The 22,774-nt window shown below is 22.6% G+C and overlaps 1 protein-coding gene across 1 annotated transcript; it reads right to left on the reverse strand.

The window, feature by feature from the left end:
* Nucleotides 1–31: 31 nt before the first annotated feature.
* On the reverse strand, nucleotides 32–17,484 carry LOC127283083 (glutamate [NMDA] receptor subunit 1). Its single transcript, XM_051307749.1, has 17 exons — nucleotides 17,293–17,484; nucleotides 15,759–15,946; nucleotides 12,321–12,572; nucleotides 9,243–9,437; nucleotides 8,297–8,397; nucleotides 7,797–7,970; nucleotides 7,211–7,324; nucleotides 6,969–7,116; nucleotides 6,384–6,594; nucleotides 5,895–6,029; nucleotides 5,630–5,787; nucleotides 3,630–3,864; nucleotides 3,014–3,162; nucleotides 1,925–2,082; nucleotides 1,584–1,756; nucleotides 1,102–1,355; nucleotides 32–972 (listed from the first exon to the last, which is right to left on the reverse strand). The coding sequence occupies exons 2-17, from the start codon at nucleotides 15,921–15,923 to the stop codon at nucleotides 736–738; spliced, it is 2,859 nt and encodes a 952-aa protein (XP_051163706.1). The 5' UTR covers nucleotides 15,924–15,946; nucleotides 17,293–17,484; the 3' UTR covers nucleotides 32–735.
* Nucleotides 17,485–22,774: the final 5,290 nt, after the last annotated feature.

Here is a 22,774-nt window from a genome sequence, read left to right on the forward strand (position 1 = left end):
TTTTTTTGTAATAATTTTTTTTTCTTTAAAATAATCTTTTTGAGATTTTATTTCATTTCGACCGATAACAATTTATTATAATTATATAGTAAAATTACAACATTTCTCAAGTGCTCTATAGTCTAATATTTTTCGTTCCAACATCCAACGTCGTCTTAAATTTTAAATATCTTCTAAACATTCATAAAGATTTTTCTGTTCTTAAGAAAAAGATTAAGGGTGTCTCCCATTTTGGCAGTGTTTGCCATTTTGTTGATGTAATGTCGTTTTAATTACAAGTTTTTTTTTTTTTTTAACATTTTGCCCCCTAATTCACAAAAATCAGTCTCCTGCAACATCTCCGTAACATTATAAAAATATTAAATTATCAACCACAGAGACAAATATTTTGTAATAAAGGAACTTGATATTTGACGAAACAATATGTACATATATATATATAGAATATTTATCATTTTTTTCAGATAGGTATAAAAATATTTAATTGATTTCATGTCATTCTTATTTTAAACTTTAAATTAATTTTTTTCTCATTATTAATTTGAACGAAATTTAGAATTTATTTGAAAAAAAAATTTAATTTTTTTACCAATTTCTAATGAGAATATAAGAATTTAAAAAAAATTATCGTGTGTTGATTGTAGAGCTTTTTTTCAGACAAAAACATGGAAAATAAGAGCCACCCTGAGTAGGAACCTGGAAAAAGATTTTTTTTCTCTCTCTTTTTTTTTCTATTTAAACAACCAGATGGGAAACATCCAGGGTGTAGGCTGCCGGAGATAATCTGATGTCATCAGAACGAGGTCTTTGGCGAATGTCGTTGTCACCTGGCCAGGCTCTTCCCGGACTTCGTGGCAAAATATTGGACCTTGAAACTGCATCCACTGCGAGGCTCACAGTTACAGGATCATTTAGTCCATTACTTTGAATACTACGTTGAGCCGCTATTGATGCCCTCAATGATTTTCTCTTCTGAAAAAATTTTATTCACATTTTATTTAATTTTTATCTCAATTCTAAAAATTTTGCAATTAATTTTTAATAGTGAATTTTTTTTTTTTTTAATATGTTTTTAATTTTCTTTTTTTTTTGTAGGTTTACCTCTATTTGTCCTCGCCATTTATCAGCGGCGTGTCTGGCTATTTCGAGTTTCTTCTGCTTTTTTATTTGATGCTTTTTATAAGCCATTTCAATAATAATGAGGCCTATACCAATCACAATACCAGCGCCCACCAATATAAAAACTCCGGCCATATTTTTCAAACCGAGAGTGTTTGGTGTTTTTTCAAGGGCATCGCACTGTTGCTGATAACCTTGCATAATCCATTTTAAATCGAGGCTCTCCATGAAACCGCCTTTTTAAAAATAATATAAAGAAATCAATTACTGGGAAATTATTTGGAATTTTACAAAAATTTGATTATTGAAAGATAAAGAAAAAATTTAATCGAGGTAAATATTTCTTTTCCTCTTTAAAATATAGAAAAAAATTTGTCCTTTTTGAAAAAAAAAAATTGAGAAAAAAGAAATTATTTTTATTTGAATCTTGAGAATATTTTTTTTCTTATATTATTGATTCTTACTTTCATGAAAATCCAATATAGCTAAAGTCACATGATCTGCCCATGGAGATCCTTTTTGTAAACCAATACCATAGCCAGACCTTCCGAACAATTCTCCAGCAGTGACCAATTCACAATCCTGAGCTGCCTCAAATTCCAATCGAGAACTGTCCCAGATAAACGCCATCAACTTCCTGAAATCAATAAAATTTGCATTGTTATTGATTTTCATGACATTCTTTCTTTTTTTTAAACTTATTTTTCTCCATATATAGAAATTCCATTTCTCTATTTGAATTTTAATTCTTTTTTTTTTCTGTTTCAGTAAAATTAAAATTATTGAAAAAAATTTTTTTACTGACCCAACTTTAACATCTTGAATAGCGTCTTCGGCTGTATTATAATTATTGGCTTCCATTGTTCGGTACATGTTTGAAAGTTCCACTTGTCTTCTAAAGTACATGTCCACTGCAGATCCTTTCACTGTGGCACATGTTAAATTTTCCATCGTGTTTCTAAGCTGTTGAAACACCATATGATAAATTATCATTGGAAAGGGGGTTTTGAAACATAAATTTCATTTTGATGGAAAATGATGAGAATTCGTGTTACGGAAAATACTATAAATTATTGGTTGGAGGTACGTAACTCTCCGTTGCACCAATAAAACATTTCTCTCTGTATATGTATATACTATATACATATATACTATATATGTGAATTTTGGTCAGGTCACTGGACAACCAAAATCCGGCTTTATCTCCCTGATTAATATAAATTACACTCGGTGATCTATTTGTACTGATGGGTACACATTTCTTTTTGCCATCAAAATTTGAAATTGAACTTTAATATTTGACCATCCGTAGAAATTATGGTTTTTTAAATTTTGTCATTTACATCGGTGATACATTTTGGATATTTATTTATTTTCAATTCTAGTTATTTTTAAATTAAAAATTTTTTTTTCTTTTCTAAAATTTAAAAAAAAATACATTTTTAAATATTGGAATTTTGTTCTATATTTATTTAATATCATGAATATGAAAAAATTATTTCAGTATTGATTTAAAAATATTTAATCTTTTTTTTTTTGTACAATGAGGAAATTATCGAGAAATTCTTTTTTTTTAGAATTAAATTTAATTTAAAAATTTCAAGTAGATACGGGAAATTTTTTCAATAGGAATTATTGAGGAATTTTTTTTCTCTTTTTTTACTCTTTAGAAAAATGAAAAAAAAATTTAATTTAAGAATTTTTTTTTGAAAAACAGGTGAAATTCTTTAATGTGAGAAATTTGATGGATTTGTAATTGAAATTAAAATTAAATCCAAATTATATCCAAATTAAAATGTTTTAATTTGGAAAATTCACATTATAAAAAAAAAAAAAAAAAAAAAAAGTATTAATGGAAATTGAAAATAAAATAATAATTTTTCGTTAAACTCACTCGAGCATCGTTGATTCCACTTAATTTAGTTTTGGGTCGTTCCAAAACGAGGAAGGCTGCCAAGTTGGCAGTATACGAAGCTACAATAATCATTGCAAATCCAGCCCAAACCATTCCCAAAACTCGGGCTGAGAAACTGCGTGGTGTACCTTTTATGGAAAAAGAATTGAAAATTTTTATTTTTATTTTATTTCTAATTTTCATTTTAGGTGAGTTTTACTTTTTATAATAATAATTAATATATATTTTTATAAAAATAATTATTATATATTTTTATAATAATAATTAAAATTATTTTAAATAATTAAAAGAAAAAAATAATTCCATAAAATAATTATTATATTTATTATAATAAATCTAAATAAAAATTAAGCCAAATAAATTTTAATTTATAATAATAATAGAGATAATTTAATTTAAATAAATTATTTAATTATATTAATAAATAAAAAATATAATTAAGAAAAGAAAATTTTTTAATTTAAATTAATAAACTAATTTCTAATTAATTTATAATTTAATTATAATTAATAAATAAATAATTTTTATTTATAATTTAATTGGATAATTTTTTTTTTTTTTTTTTGCTTTTTTTATATTATATAATTATATTTACCTTCTCCAATTCCACTATTAAGTAAAACTCCCCAAGCAAACCAAATGGCACTGGATAAATTAAGAGCGTCTTCTTCAGTTCCATCTGTGTTGGCTAATTTAAATCTTCCAAATGGAGAAAAACGATCTAAAAGATAAAGTACCAATGCTACAACATGTACAGACACCATCACTAATATCCACAGTGTATTGCTAAATGGTTGCAAGAAAGATACCAAAGTTGACGATCTGGATGGCTAGAATAAAGAAAAAAGTAGATATATTTAATTTAAATTAAATTTTGTTATTTAATATAAAATTTAATGTATTTCATTATTTTATTATTCTATTTATTGGTTTAATATAATATTTATTTATCTATTTATTGATTTAATATAATTTTTATTTATTTTTTCAAAAAACAAAATTAATGATTATTTTTAATTTTCGCGGTTTTTATATTTTTGTTTTAAAATTTGCCGCCAGAAGTGCTGCCATCTGTACATCAATCAACTACTACGTAAGACAACTTCCCGCCAAAAGAGAATATTTTCACTTGTCACGTGATGTGAAACGTTTTTATTAACACTATCGTTGCTGCAAATTTTTTTTTTAATTGTGTTTTAGTTTAGTGATATAAGAAAAATTCCAAAAGTCGATAAATATTAAACTAGTTTATCGTGTTTTTGTAAATAAGTGATAAAAGAGGACAGTGGATAATTAATTGTGTCATAAGTGAGTCGATGAAAAAGGTCGGCGATATTCGTGGAAAGGTAATAAAACAATAAATTTTGCGAAAAGTTCTTCGTGATTTTACAATTCAAGGGCAAAATAATAATCGTCAAGGATGAGGGTTATAAAGAACGAAAATTTAATCGCGTCTGTTCATAATTAAAAGTGCCTTCGTGTTGGAAAAATAATTTAAGTAACCGGCATTTTTCACGTGTATATAAATATTTTTTCTCACTTTAAAAATTAATTATTACACCGGTAGTGCTCGAATTTTTGCAAAAATACACGGTTCTAAATAATAAAAGTGATTAACATTGTCAGCTTATTAAAAATTGAGAAATTTTTCCAAAAACACGTGCATTGCAATTTATAGGTTAGTTTTTGCTCGGGAGTGCTCGAATTTTTTTTTTAAATCGCGATCGTTTAATTAGAATAAAAATTTATTTTAATTTCAACATTAATGCATTGTGAAAGAATATAATTTCTCGGGAGTGTTCGATTTTTAAAATCGACGTTCGTTTTTAAATATGTTTCAAAATTAATTTCGTGTGATAAATTTATAAAAATAAATAGATTAATTTCCACTGTGATCGAAAATTGTTGAATCGCGTGTGTTTGTATGTGAAGTGCATTGTCATTAAAATAAATAGGATCGTTCCTGGAATGAATAAACAGGAGAGGACATGGAGAGGAAGGGATTTTTGGAGATTGGTTCAGAAGTGATGCTGCCGTCGTCGTTTCTTATGGAGAAAATCATCAATCGGTGAGTCTTTTTTTATTTTAAAAATTAAATTAATTTAAATAAATTTCAAAAATATGTTGGAAAAATAAGAGATTTTTATTAATTGGGGAAATTTTTTTCTATTCCGGTATAAAAAGTAGGAAATTTTTTTAAAAGCGCGAATATTTTTTTTTTGCTCATAAATAATGAAAATTTGTTTTTACTTGTGTTACTTTAGTGATTTTTGTGTTGGAAAAAAAGACAAAATTAACAGTAAGTACTTTTAATTATTGATTAATTTTTATTAAAAAAATTTCAATTTTCCTAATTTATATTAATTTTAATTAATTTTTTTTAGGAATTTCTAATTTTAAATATCCACATTTTCAAAATTTGAAGAAATTTATACTTTTATTTAACTTTTTTTTGGAATTTATAAAATTTTCCACAAAATTTATTTAAAATATATATATATATTTTTTTTATTTCTGATTGAAGGGGAATGGAATTTTTTTTTTCGAATTAATGAAACTGTTTTATTTTGGAATAATTTAAAATTTGGAAAATACCTTCTTTTCGAGAATGGTGATTCCTTGGTACTTGAAGGGTTTACTAAATTCAATAAATTCAGCACGTTCTGGATTAATTGTTAGGGGTGCCACAATCATATCAGCACGTTCATTAACTATTTCTCCAATGAGACCAGTCCATTCCTTTTTCCCTCCAACTGATAATTCAATAGAATTTGCTTTATTTCTAATTACTAATTTGCTTAATATACTAAAATTGAATTAAAAAAATGAAAAAAAAAAAAAATTGAATTATGACTCTTACGTGAACTATTTCGAACAGTGTAACTGCCAAATAATCCGTCGGGCGATAAAGCTAGACTATAAGTGAAATTAATTGTTTTCGATAATTCTTTCAATAAATCCATACAATATCCTTTACAACAAAACAATCGATAATCTGAAATAGATATAAATAGATATATTTAATATTATTATTTAATATTTATAATAATTTAAAATTAATTAAAAATTAATTTAAAAATTATTAATTAATTATTAATTAATTATTAATTAATTTATTATTATTAATAATATTTATTAATAATTTAAAATTAATTAAAAATTATTATTTAATTTATTATTATTAATATTTATTAATAATTTAAAATTAATTAAAAATTATTATTTAATTTATTATTATTAATATTTATACTAATTTTTGATATTGAATAGAAATAAATTTTAAAACGTTTTTTATTTTTCAAAATTTTTTTTTTTGATTTTTCAAAATTACTTGCGATTAGAATTTCACCTTTAGTGTCATCAATATTAAAATGAGGACATGGTATTTCATCAGCTTGACAATCTTTATCAGTTGTTTCTCGTACATAGACAAATGGCTTTTCTTCAATTGTCAAAACTTTTAAATGTGTAGGAATCATAAATCCTTCTGGTTTTGTTCTAAGATGTCCCGGCCAAATTATATTTGACTCGTTCAATTTTAGTTTCATTTTACTTGCATTCTTTAAATAGAAAATAAATTTTATTTAAAAAAAATAAGCAAAAATATATTAAAAATTTATAATAATTTTAGTTCCGTTTATATTATTAAATTTTAACATTAATTATAACAATAAATAAATAAATTATATCAAATATACAAGTAATAATTAATTTCAATAAAAATAGTTATAATTTTAATAAAATTAATTTTTAAATAAATATTAGTGAAATTAATTTAAAAATTAATTAAAAAATTAATTTAAAAATATCTCCATTTAATTAATTTAAAAATTAATTTACCTATTTTAGTAAAATTTATTTAAAAATTAATTTTAATGTAAATAATAATTATTTTGCAATTGGAAATTTATTATTATTTTTATCATGAACTTACAGCGTTATAAAAATATTGTCCAACTGAAACTTTTTGATTATTTCCCTGAATATTAACAATGTCATATTCTGCAAAAATCCTATCTCCATTATCGTCAAAAGCCACTCGTCCAGTTGCCCCATTTTCAAGGACTTGACGCCTTATGTAACTAATTTTTTGTTTTTTTTTTAATATAAATAAAAACGTAAATTAAATTATTTTAATTATTATTATATTTGATATATAGAATAAAGAAATCTTACTCAAAAAGTAGTTTTCCAGTTTCCCAAATTGATCCAGAATTATCACAGTCATGAGGTGCTTCCGTTATATTTTCAGTTTCATTCATTTCTCTTAAAGCTGAAACCAGGACGTATCTAACCCAAATAATTTCGATTAAAAAAATTTTTTTTTTTTTTTAAATAAAATAAAAATAAATTTTTCTATTTAATTTTTATTATAGATTTATTGATTTCTAATAATTTCTTTGATTAAAAATAAAATTTCTTTAATTAAAATAAAACTTTTCGTAGTGAAAACAAATTACGAAGCTGAAGTACACAATGTTTATATAAACAATTTTTAAAGAAATAATTTTTTAAAATGAAAATTTTTATAATTTTTTGCCTAAACAATATTTCTTGTAGTTTTGATTAATCAACAAATTATAAAAATAATATTTTTTAGGCAAAAAATTATAGAATTTTTCATTTTAAAAAATTATTTCTTTAAAAATCGTTTATATAATGGTTGCGTACTTCGTAACAAATTTGTTAAATTTTTGATAAAAATAAGTAAAAAAAATTAGAGAAACAAAAAAAAAATGTTGGATGTTAAAAAAAAACGTACAAACTATCTTTGATATGAGTCTTCTCATCAGTAGCGTTGATTAGTTTGAGTCCCAGTAGACCCTCAGGCGCATTAGGAGTCTCCAAAGCTTGTTCAGTTACAATCCATACATATCCCGCTCCCGTCATATTTAATGCCGCAGCATCCCTGAATATTACCGCCGCATCCTTTTTGCTAAAGAGAATTAATCATAAACATTAATCTTCTTGAAAAAAAAAGAAATTTGAATTTTTAAACATTTTTTCAAAATGTTATTTATTTAGTTAATTTAATTAATTAAGTTAATTAATTTATTTAATAAATTTTATTAATTTATTCATTTAATAATTTATTTAATAAAGTTAATTAATTTATTCATTTAATAATTTATTTAATAAAGTTAATTAATTAATATATATTTAATTAATTTAGTTAATTAAATTAATAAAGTTAATTAAATTATTATAATCATTGAATCAATGATTTGGGATAAATAAAAATTAATTTTTTTTCTAATTCACCTTGCATACATGAGGCAAACTCTCGCTTGAGCATTTTTCATATAAATAAGTTGATCGGTAAAACTTTCCAAACCAGGTTCAAATTCCATAACAGATTCAACCTAAAAAATTGAATGCGATATTATGTAGGATAAAAATGGATTTATCAATTTTCATTTTTGCACTGAATAAATTATATAAAAGGTATTTTTACAGTTTAAGAATATATTCTTTGTTCCTATTTTTAAAATCAAAAATATTATCTTCGTAAAATAAACATTATTCTAAAAATTTATTGAATTTTTTAAATTAATTTTTTGAAATAATTATTATAATTAATAAATATTTATTTGATACAAATAAATATTTATTTGAAGAAAATAATTTCTATTTCTAAAAATCTATTGAATTTTTTGCAATAATTATTATTAGTACAGTACACTGAAAAAAATTTTATTTGATTCAAATAGAAATTATTTTCTTCAAATAAATATTTATTTGCAGAAAATAATTTCTATTTGAATCAAAAAAATTTTTTTCTAGTGTACTGTACTAATAATAATTATTGCAAAAAATTAATTTAAAAAATTCAATAGATTTTTATAAATAGAAATTATTTTCTTCAAATAAATATTTATTTGTTTCAAATAAATATTTATTTGCAGAAAATAATTTCAATTTGAATGAAATAAAATTTTTTTCACAGTCTAAAAATTATAAATAATATTATAAAATATTTTTCTTAAATATATTTTCAAAAATTTTAATTTAAATATATTTTATAACCATAAAAAAGTGTGACCTTATTTTTTTTTTTGTTAAAAAAGTACTTTAATAATGGTATGACTATAAATAAGAAAGTAAAGACTTTATAAATGGAAATTGAAATTTAGAATATATTCTTAAATTTTAAAATACATTTTAATATGTATATTTATAATATATATACGAAATTTTAGTCTCTTACGTGGACTTTAATTTCAACATCGTCTTCAAGACTTTGAGACGTCGTTTGAAATCGACCAAGCAAAGCTCGACCATCTGTATCTGAACTGTGTATGAATATCACTTTCATGTAGTTGAAATGTTTCAAAAGTTCTACCCAAACGTCTGCCTGATGAGAATATGGGGGCACAGTTCGTAGAAATGAAACGTGGATATTCTGTTTCACAAATATAATATTCATCGTGAAATTATATATGCAAATTTTATTCTATTATATATATAGTTGCAAAAAAAAAATACGGGGTGCATATGATTATTTCATAAAAATTATAATTTTTGTTTTAAAGAACTTTTTTTTCACAAATTTTCATTTTTCGAATCAAGAGAATTTTTTTTCAACAAATTTTTATCATAATTTTTAGGCAGAAAATTTTTATTTATTTTTTTTATTTTACTGAATTTCTCTTTACAACAATTTTTTTTATTTAAAGGAAAATTCTAATTTAATCGATTTTTATTTAAGCAGAATTTTCAATTATTATTGTTTCGCATTTTAAAATAATATAGGAATTTTTAATTCATTGAATTTTAATTTGTTAAAAATTTTTTATTTGTACAAATTATTATTTTTGATAGAATTATTAAAAAACGGAATTTTAAGTAGTAAAAAGGGTATTTTAGTCAGACATATTCCTAAATTCAATTATCTCCGTTATCAGTAGTACAGGTCAATTGGTACAGATCAGAACGTAATGTTAAATTCGTTTAATAAGGCTATCCAGTAGTAAAATTGAATTTTAGTCAGACTTAAATGTTTTAAATATATATATATATACTAAAGTTTCCATTTTATTTTGTTTAAAAACAAAGTTAATTATTGAACATTGAAAAAAATTTATTTGATTCAAATAATTGGTTACTATTATCAAATAAATATTTATTTTGTATTAAATAATTATTACTCTCTTAATCTGAATTAGTAAAAATGTTTACTAATTTGAATTAGTGACTCACTTTTTGCTTCTGAATTAGTAAAATTTTACTATTTATTAGTAAATTTTACTAACGATTAGTAAAATTTAACTAATTTAGAAACAAAAAGTGAGTAACTAATTCAAATTAGTAAACATTTTTACTAATTCAAATTTAGAGAGTATTTGAGTGAACAAAAAATTTTATTTGTTTCAAATACAGAATTTATTGGTTTAAATATATAATTTATTTAATTTATAGTTTATTTAAATTATTTGGCTCAACAAAAAAATTTTATTTGTTTCAATAAATTATTGATTTAAATAAATAGTTTATTTAAATAAAAATTATTTGATAGAATTAAATATTTATTTGATAATAGTGAACCAATTATTTGAATGAAATAAATTTTTTTTTTCAGTATTATAATATATGATTAACTATTGTAAGGATTTTATAATTTAAATTAATTTAATGAAGGTAGAATATATTTAAGGTAGAATTTAATTTATGTATTTCTCATTATAATATGCATTTTAAACCATTATATATATATATATATATATATATATATATATGAATACTAATTGCAGAGCTTGTGACTGATTAGGTATATTATGAAACTCGACATTTCCATCAATGTTAATGCCACACATTAATTAATTGATGAGTTAAGTAATTGTTTGATCTCAGAATTTAGTAAATGGTCGTGAATCTCTATTAGGATTTCCCTTGTCTATTATCAATTAACCTGTATTATTATACTAATTATCAGGAGTAGAATATAATATTTGAAATTTGAATTTTCTACTGTTAGAAAAAAGGTTTTTTTTAATTTTAGTACACTGAAAATAAAATTTATTTAATTCAAATAATCGATTACTTGGCTAAAAATTTTTTGGATTAAAAAATTATATTATTTGAAGTCAATGGTAATTGTTTTCAAATACAAAAATTATTTGTTCAAATACTACATTTAATATAAAAAAAAAATAAATTATACATAAAAAATAATCTATTTATATAAAAAAAATATTAATATAAAAAAAATTATATATAAAAATGTAATTTATTAACATAAAAAAAAAATAATTTGCCCGTATGTACTTTATATAAATAAATAATATATTTTTATAAAAAATAATTTTCTGTATAAGAAAATAATTTTTTTTTTTATCTAAAAATTATTTGGTTCTAGTAAATATTTATTTAATAGTAAAATTACTATTATCAAGTTAATATTTATCGGAACTCAATAATTTTTAGAAGAAAAAAAATTATAAATAAATTATTGATTTATTTGTTTAAAGTAAATATTGGAAAAAGCCCTTTAGATCATAATTTTTTTTTATGTAAAAAAATGATTTTTTTTATATATAAATTTTTTTTTATAGAAATAGATTATTTTTTTATACAAAATAGATTTTTTTTTACATAAATAAATTGTATTTGAACCAATAATTTCTGTATTTGAAACAAATGACATTTAATTGACACAAATATAATAATTATTATAATATAATAAATAGAATAAAAAAAAATAATAACCGATTATTTGAGTAAAATAAATTTTTCTTCATTGTTTCAGTAGTAAGAGACAGTTTCAGTCAGACCTAAGGTTTACTACACTGAAAAAAAAATTTATTTGATTCAAATACTCGATTATTTGACTATTATCAAATAAATATTTATTTGTATCAAATAATTATTATTTGAGTCAATTAAATGGTATTTGTTTCAAGTACAGAAATTATTTGAGTCAATTAAATGGTATTTGTTTCAAGTACAGAAATTATTGGTTCAAATACAATTTATTTAATTCAAATAAAAATTATTTGGTTCAAATAAATATTTATTTGATAATACTTAAGTAATTGAGTATTTGAATCAAATAAATTTTTTTTAAAGATATCAGTAGTAAATTTTTACACTTTAAAAAAATGTCCCATTTATAATGAAATTTACGAAAAGAGCCTATGTCTATTTTAATCCCTAAGGATCGAATATATATTGAATTATTTGCAAAAAAAAATATTTATTTAAATTTTTTCTTTGAGGATAAAAAAAAATGCGATTGAAAATTTTAGTTTGCGTATGTTATATATATATAATTTGAAAAATGACTTACTTTGTCCGAAAATGCTGAATCTCTTGACGATATACCAATTACTGGTATGTGATAGAAACCGCTTGTGTAAGACACCGCTGCGGGTGATAGATCACCTGTCAAAGGGTGTGATACTACCACTGCATAAACCCTTTGAGCGATTAATCGCTTACAGACGTTTAGGGCTGTACGGATTGGATTGGAATCCATTTCGATTACAGTGTGATAGTAAGTTACTCCTTTGTTCACATATTGAGAATCGAAGTTCAAATGCTAGAATAATATATCAAGAAATTTTTTTTTTCTCCTATATATAAATTGAGGCCAAATGAATTTTTCCGCATAAAAATCATTAATTAAAATTTTTATTTTAAAATAAATTTTTTTTTTATTAGAAACATTTTTATGTAACAAAATTTTTAGTAATCGAACTTTTATTTGTCCGAATTTTTAATTAATAGAATCACAGAAAATTATAAGGTATTAAAATAAGCTGCAACGCTTATCATTTTAATCCAATTTTGCTTATTTTAATATCAAAATGGATTAAAATAAGCAAAATTGGATTAAAATAATAAGCGTTGCAGCTTATTTTAATGCCTTTTAATTTCCTGTGATTTTTAAGACGATAGAATTTTCACTTATCCGCAATTACAAATGAATAATAATAATCGACAGAAATATTTTGGCGCAATTTATAAAATTGACAAATTACGATTTTTTTTTGTTGATAATTTCTAATTGGGCAATTTTAAAAATTGCGCCGAAATCGATTGTTTTTTTCGTGCCATTTGTACACTGAAAAAAAAAATTTATTTGGTTCAAATACTCGATTACTTGACTATTATCAAATAAATATTTATTTGTATCAAATAATTTATTATTTGAGTCAATTAAATGATATTTGTTTCAAATACAGAAACTATTGATTCAAATACAATTTATTTAATTCAAATAAAAATTATTTGGTTCAAATAAATATTTATTTGATAATACTCAAGTAATTAAGTATTTGAATGAAATAAATTTTTTTTTTAGTGTAATGTCGGACAAATGGAAATTCGGCATCATAAAATTTCTATTAATTAAAAATTTGTACTCTCTAAATCTGAATTAGTAAAAATGTTTACTAATTTGAATTAGTGACTCACTTTTTGCTTCTGAATTAGTAAAATTTTACTAATTACTAGTAACTTTTACTAACAATTAGTAAAATTTAACTAATTCAGAAGCAAAAAGTGAGTAACTAATTCAAATTAGTAAACATTTTTACTAATTCAGATTTAGAGAGTACAAATAAAAATTTGGTGAATTGGAATTTCTTTTATTTACTCTCTAAATCTGAATTAGTAGTTTTCTACTACTATCCGCGAGAAAATTCAAGGCCCCTAAAAAATGATAGACTTTCACTTTGAATAATCCTTTAAAAAAAATTGCTAGGAAAAAACGGAAACAATATTTGGAAAGCTTAGAATCTCACAAGCTTGTATACTTCAGGCCGTTTCTCCCAAAAATTTTTTCTTTCTGACAGACGCAAAAATAGATCAAAATGCACCCTATTTTTTGTTACTTTAAAAATTACCTGACTTTGCATGACACTTTTATATGAAAATCTTCATTGAAAAAATTTGAAAAAAGTATCATTTATTCATTAAATCCTTCGGAATAAAGCCATTTTTGAATTTTTAAAAAATATTAATTATTATTGTTTTTATTGTAAAAAAAAGAAGACAGTGTTATCTCTCGATCTACTGGGCCGATTTTAATGAATCAAATTTCTGTGCATAAATATTAAACCCAACAATTAATTCAATTTGTTGGAAAAAGTGTAATTATCGTTCTTTTCGCGATTTTGGTCATTTCTGTAAACAGTTTTTTTTTCTAGGAACAGGTGAAAAAGGGTAGCGGTAGGCAAAATTTTCTTGAATAGAACTATTAAGCCTGCCATAAAAAAGATCCCGGCCAACTCCTTTGCCTGGACTCAGAATTTTTTTCACGAAACATTATCAGTGCTGTATATATGTTGTGACTAAGGGCCCAAAAATTGGTAGTGTAATAAACTTTAAGTATTAATTGTTATAAAAAAATTTATTAACAATAATTATTGTTTGTATTTATTATAATAATTATTATTAAAAAATAATTGTCATTTATAAGTAACATACGAATTATTATTTTTGTTCCCTTAGTTACAACATATATACAGCACTATATTTTTGCGTCTGTCAGAAAGAAAAAATTTTTTGGAGAAACGGCCTGAAGTATACAAGCTTGTGAGATTCTAAGCTTTCCAAATATTGTTTCCGTTTTTTCCTAGCAATTTTTTTTAAAGGATTATTCAAAGTGAAAGTCTATCATTTTTTAGGGGCCTTGAATTTTCTCGCGGATAGTAATGAAAGAGTGCCGATTCGTTTAACAATTGAATTAGTAACAGTTTTGATTCTTTTTTTAGTAGAAAACTAATTGCTATAGTAGAAAACTACTAATTCATGGAGTAAATCGGTTTACTAATTTAAAATACTAAAAAATACAATTTACTCCATGAATTAGTAGTTTTCTACTAGCAATTAGTTTTCTACTAAAAAAAGAGTCAAAACTGTTACTAATTTAATTGGTAAACGAATCCGCACTCTTTTATTAGTAGAAAACTACTAATTCAGATTTAGAGAGTAAAAATTCAAATTACATAAAATTCGATGTACTTTTAAGAATTTAATTTAATTAATTAAAAATTTATTATTTGTATATAATTTACTTTTATTAGTGAATTTTTATAGTTTTAGCTTTTTAAACGGTTTTTTTAATAGTAAAACATTAAACAATTAAATTAATTGTTTTAGACACATAGCGATTATATATATATATATATATTTTTTTTATTTTTTTGAGAAAAATAAGTTGTATATAAACAATTGTAAATAAGCCTTGAATCTGTCAAAAGCACTGATATTCGTTAAATTGAATTATTTCCAGCACTTTGATTCAGAATGGAGTAAACAATTCTCCTAGTAGTTACGGACAGTTTTGGTCAGCCAATGGTCTGACTGGAAGTGACATTCGACTCCGGCTGACTAAACTTTTCCGCATCTACTGACACAAATTGATTGATGATAAATCCATTGCTAAAAAACGACACAAAACACCTTTATTTTCTTATCCATATTATAAAAATTCGGTTTTTTTTTTATTATTAAACAATTTTGAAAAAAAATTTCAATTTAAAATTGAATAATTAAAATTGATAAAAGGATAAAAATTTGAATTAAAATAAGTAAATTATATTTTAATAAATATTAAATAAATAAAATAATAATAAATATTATTTATTTTAATTATTTTAATTTTTTTAATTATTTTAATTATTAATTTGATTAATAAATAAATATAAAATAAAAAACCGCAGTTGATTTGAATTAAAAAATTTTTTTTTAATTTTTATTCGGTTTTTTATGAACTTACATCAATGGTGGTGTTGAAATGTGCCTCACTTTGTTTATTAGAAAGAACGCCACCGATATTAAATCGACCGGGATTCGAAAATGTTCGACCGGCGAATCCCGGATTAAAGCAATCTTGCAAAAGCATTAAACAAATTAATGACACCACTCTCTTTCGTTGATCCATTGTTGATTTTTTTAATTGTCCACCTGTAAATAAAAATTGTCATTTATTTTTATTTTATCTTGTTTATAAAAAAAAAGAAAGTAAATTTATTTGTATTTAAAAAAAAAATTATTTGCATATAAAAAAAGGAAGTAAATTTATTTTTATGTAAAAAAAGAAAATTAATTTTTTTTAGATTTATTTGAATTCAAATTTAGTTCTAATTATATAATTTCGAAAATTTATCACTCTGGTATTTTAATTAACAGTTTTAATTATTTTAATTATAAAAAAAATGGTATAAATATGAAAATTCTGTTTTTGAATATAAATAAAAAATAGAATTTTTGAAGTAAAAAAAAATTAAAAATAATTAACAAATTAATAATAAATTTTATCCTTAAATGATTAAAAAGACATTAAAATTTTTTGAATTAATTTTAACAGTAACAAAAATTTACTTTTATAAATTTTTAATTCTCTTTAAAAAACTTTTGAAGTGATCTAAAAATTTTTCTACTGTGAAAAAAATTTGTCAAATTCGATTTCCTATATTTCTATTCACTTCCCATTGTATTCAGCAGAAAAAAATAAATTTTTTTCTCTATTTACATTTGAAACCATTGCAAATTGCTATATATTTTTAAATTCAATAGTTTTCCAAATAGATTCGTGAAATTCGATGCTCCTTTTCTCTCTCACTCACTCTCTCTCTCTCTCTCTCTCTCTCTTTTCCATTTTTCGATATATTTTTTTTATTTATCTATCCTTTAAAATTTATATTTCTTTTTCAGAATTCAAAATGGTTTCAAAAATTTTTTCCTTTTGCAATTCAAATTATTTCCTTCTTCGAAAAATTTAAAAAAAACAACTTTGCGTCTGTGTGTTTTCAAAAATCATAATATTCTATTATCAAAATATAAAATTCGTTTTTCAATATCTTTGCTTTGACAGAAAATATTTTAAAGTAGAAAAATATTTTAATATAATTTACACAAAAAAAAAAGGAAATAATAATGTTCCATTTTTGAAAACCGAAAATAGAATTTTTTTAACGTAATAAAAAATACTTATGTCAGTGGAAAATTTGGGTCAAATTAAATAACGGTTTATCGCTCAGGTCAATTAAATTTCTAAATAAATAATATTTGAAAGAATATACTGAAATAATGTCAATTTAAATTATCGAATAATTGAGAATAGGAAAAAAAAACAAAGTGAACAATTTTGGAATTTCGATTTTCTATGCATGTAGTACATATAACCTACACATATATATATATATATTTGTATATATATATATATATATGTATATAGTATGCGGGAAAGTGTTGTAAAAAGAGTGTAAATTGAGATGTGCGAACGTGGTAAATTCGAGGTTTCAACTTACCCCCACAATAATTTATTCACGACAGTCGGCTCAGTCGCAAAAGCGAAGCTTGTAGTCACATTTCCGTTTAGGAATGAGGCTGAAAATATATGCGACACTAGAATACAACACGTGAAACTACCTAAATACCGAATACCGAAATCGAACGAAAGTCATACCAGCTGTAGACCCGAGGACTCATTGATCCAGTCGGATGCTGCGCGCTCGCATCCTAACACCCCACCTTCGACTTGTACTACTTGCTGCTGGCTTTCTAGACCAAGATAACACTCGAAATTATCTCGAAAAGTTCCCAAAAAAAAACAATAAACATTTATTCACGATTATTTAAAAAAATAAATTAACTATTTAAAATTTTAAAAATAAATTCAAAATTTATTTATATATATATAAATAAACTGAAAATTAAATAAATAATACAATATTTATTTAATTATTCATTATTTATTTAGATTTATTATATATATTATTGCTTGTATTATATTTAAAATTGTTGAACTATTTTTTTAAATAATTTTATTTTTCGAAATTTATCTTCTTCGATTTCATTTTTTTCGGCTTATAATTATTTTATTATATATATATATAAGAATTCAATTCGATCCTTGGGATCAAATTAGACAGAGTGGCTCTAAATAAAGGGAATAATTCGATCCAGATATAACGATAATAGTGATAAAACTAATTTCAAGTCTAATTAAGGATGACACGAATTATGAAGGCAAACGATCGATGTATTAAACATTGTCAGTTCACATTTTTTTTCCCCTACGAACAAAGTAATTAGTTCCTTTACTATTTTTTTTAAATTTAAAAAACTGTTTTTAAAATTTTTTTCTAATTGGATGTAATATTTTTTATATAATTAAGTTAATAGTAAATATTAAGTTAATAGAAACTAGTTAATAGTAACTATTAACTATTTCTACATTAACTATATTATTTAGTATTTTTATAAAAATATTACTAATTTGAAAAAAAAGTGGAAATTTTTAGACTGGTAGTTTTAGACTGTAAATTTTTTTTAAATAGTCAATTGAAAGAAATTATTAGTTTTATGCAAATATTTATAGTGTGCGTTCGTGGTTCAGTGGTTAGGGTATCAACATGCCGAGTGTTTGGGTCGTGCGTTCGATTCCCGGCGCAGGAGGTTTTTTTCTTTGATAAACCCTAATGGTTAAATAATAAATTTAATCGATTATAAATTGATAGTAAATTAAAAATAGTTATAATCGATTATAGTTACAATTGAAAATATAGTTACAATCGAAAATATAGTTACAATCGAAAATATAATTACAATCGAAAATATATAATTACAATCGAAAATATAATCAGAATCAAAAATATAATTAAAACCTAAAATATAATTACAACCAAAATTATAATTTTAAAATCAAAAATATAATTACAATCAAAAAAAAAAAATTAAAACCAAAAAATATAATTACAATTGAAAATACAATTACAATATAATCGATAATTACTTAATTACTAAAATACTTTAATATACTTACAATTAAAAAAAATAGTTACAATTAAAAAAATTAGTTACAATTAAAAAAATTAGTTACAATTAAAAAAATTAGTTACAATTAAAAAAAATAGTTACAATTAATAATAGTTTCAATTTAAAAAAAATTGTTACAATTAATCGGCAATTGTAATGCAATATTAACAAATACAATGGCGTTTACAATAAATGAAAATTACTTTGTAAAAAGTACACAATGGAGAAATAAAATCTATCTACTATAAAAAAAATAAATAAATGAAAATTACATTCAATGATAATGACAATAAAAATAAATGACTATAGTATTTACCAAAGTTCACAATTTTCGAAAATACAACACGAGAGAAAAAATTACAGTTAAACACGAATAATAGAAAACTGGAATATTGTGAGGGGAAATTTACATGAAAATAACCAGAAAATGTTATTGCATTTTTTTTTTTTTTTTTGAAAATTGCATGAAACAGTTTTTCCAATGAATAATTTACATAATATTGTTTTTCTTGTATTGAATTGCTTTTTTTCATTTCCAGAGTGTGTATATTATATCTGAATATAATATATATAAATATTTACACACAAATTAATTATTAAATATACAAATTTTTTTTTTAAATAAAAAATTATAATCAGTACCTTAACAAATATTGATTTTAATTTTTTAATAAAAAAATTTTTTTCCATTCTTTTTTTTTTTAAAAAAAAAAGTAACAAAAATTAAAAACAATTAACAATTTTGATAATTGAGAGAGCAATATTCCATGCTTGGAGCAATATATATTTCGAAAATAGAATGAAAAGGGTGTGATAATTGCTTCATGCAGACGCTTCGATGGTGTTCTATGTTAACTAGAAGCGCCGGAGATAATCCTTCTACGGAAATAATTATGATCTATTAAAAATAATGGACTGTACTTGTCTCGTGAATTAAAACGTTGTCAATGTGAACATAAAAAATTAATGCAGATAATTGCAGGGACATAATAAAAATTCTACTTTTTAAGTCATTACGATATATATCGGAGACAATAATTGGTATATGACTATATATATATATATATACATTTTCTGCGATATATAATAAAGATGTCAAATATTCATTCGGGGGGGGGGGGAGGGTTTCCATGTGTATGTGTGTTTTTAATTATAGATTATACTCTTACTAAAACAATAATTGCATTCTAATTAAAAGTTTTATTATGATACAAATTTCTCTTTAAAACTTTCCTCGGTATTATATTATTATTATCGATAATAATCTTTAGTCTTTTTATCAAATATTTACACCTTTTCAATAAAAATTTATTTTTTAAAAAAAACTTTTATACGCGAATAAAATCTTTTTTTAATTAAAAAATCCATTTTTTTAAACTTTTTTTCTTTTAGTTAAATATTTTGTTTTTTTAACACTACCCTTTGAAAACTGTTTTATTTTTTAAAAAGCGTATAAATATTTAATAAAAAAAAAAAAAAAAAAAAAATGCTTACAAACTCTTTTAGAAAGTGTTTGAGGTTTTGTCGGTTATTTTTATGACTGGAGAGAGACCAACACACACAATAGATGCCTTTTTTATTTTCCTTTGTTTTTTCTAAATTTATATCTCTCGTGTTACACGATATACCTTCGCTATATTCTTTATCTTTTATAACCTTGTTATTGGTAATTTCAAAATTTTTGCTTGACACTAATGAAAGAAATGAATACTTTATTGTTTTTTCTGTAACATAATATATAATATAAATACACATACACTTTCAGTGAATTTTAATTGTATTATGTAAATTATATTTAATTAAACGTTGAAAGCCTCCGAAAAAAAATATTTGAAAAATAAAAAAGTTACTTACTAATTATCTGACAAATTAAATAGAAAATAATATCCGACAAAAAGCAAATGAAAATTATTACATTTAAATTGCGACAAATTTGCAGTTTTAATTTAAATGATAAAAAAAGTTGTTAAAAAATTAAAATCGTTAATTAAAAAAAAAGTATATAAAATAAAAATTTATTTTTTTTTTCGTTTTAATGATTAATTGATGAAAACGAGCAGAATAAACTTTCTCATTATTATATATATATATATATATATATATATATACGAGGAATATCAATTGAAATTTATGTTAAATATTTACCGGAGTGTATGTATTTAATCTATAACGTATGGAAAATAGAATCCTCGTGGGGTACATTGGAAATTGTGTAACTCGATTTGTGTTTGGTATAACATTTGTAGATGCATAATTGCGCCTGAAATTATCGACGATAATTTCCAATGAAAAAGGGTGTTTATTTGTCATTAACAGGGTAGAAATGTCAAACATTATATGAACTCGCAAATTATATCTTAATGCACTATATGCGCCCTTTCATTCTAATTACATTTATGTATATAATAAATTCTGATATTATTTCAATATTTTTAAATTCAGGCAAAAAAAATTTTCACCTAAAAGATAAGTTTCTCTGGAACAGCGATATATTTTTCTTCAATAGCAAAAACTTTTCCTATTTTTAGTAAAATATATCGCTGTTGTAAGTGAAAACTTTTTTTCCGTATCTTATTTAACAAAAAAAAAATTTTTTTAATTGTAATTATAATTGATAAACATTTTTTTGATAGTAAAATTTTTTTAACTGACGTGAAGAATCGAACCCTAGACCACCATAGAAATGGGAATCGAATGCAAATCCACGCAGCTACGATTACTTTTAATAATAAAACTGTTTTGAGCAGTTTTTTTTTATCCTCTTTAGAAAAAGTTTTTAATCTATTTTCGAAACTTTTTAATCCTTTATTTGAAATTATGTACTTTTAATGCATAGAAAAGAAAAAAATTGCCAAGAAAAAATTATGAATGTGTTAAATCTAATTGTGTGCGCGCTGCGGGAAAATAGTTTGAAAAAAAAAATGGAAAATAATCTCATCATATTTGACTGTACGTCTTTTGCAATGGGGGCGAATCCTGTTTCATTAAAATCGTTTTAGGTACTTAATATCCGGTTTTCTACTTGAAAAAGCACCGTGAAAGGCTTTCTTTGAAGGATTTCTCCTCAAATTTTTATTCGAATCTCTCACTTCCTCTTTTTCTCTTTTTCTCTCTTACTCTATCACTCTCTCTCTCTCACTCTTTATACCCTTTGAGAAATTCAGTGGGATTTCACACGACCTTTATCACAATGTCAAGATATCAGGATGTAAGATATATATATATATATATATATATATATATATATATATATATATATAGATGGTTATGTATATAACATAGATATCAGAAATCACTCGAATACTAATACGAATTCTTTGTCGAAAGAGAAAATAAATTCTAGGTCTTCTTTGGGAAATATTCTCCGGAGGTTGTGCTCTTCAAGTCTCACGAATATTCTTTTCTTCAACCTACACGCATCTTCGTCTATCCTTTAGATAGATAGAAAAAAAACGATTTTTCTTTTTCTTTTCAATGGAAATAAATAAAAAATGAAAAATAATAGAAATATAAAAAATTAAAAGCATAAAAAATTATTATTATTATTATTAATTTACATGATTTATTTATTATTTATTTATATTTTAAATTTTTATAATTATTAATAATTTATTTATTTATATATATATAAATAAATAAATTATTAATAATTATAAAAATTTTTGTAAAAATTTTTTACCATCTACCTAAATAAATATATTTATTTAGGTAGATGGTAAAAAATTTTGAAAAATAAAAATATAAAAATTACCGACCTAGAAATCTACTTTACCGACTGATGGTAAAACAGATTTTTGAAAAAATGAAAATATAAAAAATTACTGACATAGAAATCTACCTTACCGACTGACGGTAAAACAGATTTTTTTGAAAAATGAAAATATGAAAAATTACCGACATAGAAATCTGCCTTACCGACTGGTGGTAAATTTTTGGAAAATAAAAAATTACCGATTTAGAAATCTACCTTAC

The sequence above is a fragment of the Leptopilina boulardi genome, unplaced genomic scaffold (genome assembly GCF_019393585.1).
Source record: "Leptopilina boulardi isolate dan_hultmark-lab unplaced genomic scaffold, ZJU_Lbou_2.1 LbouV2_305, whole genome shotgun sequence".
Lineage (NCBI taxonomy): Eukaryota > Metazoa > Arthropoda > Insecta > Hymenoptera > Figitidae > Leptopilina > Leptopilina boulardi.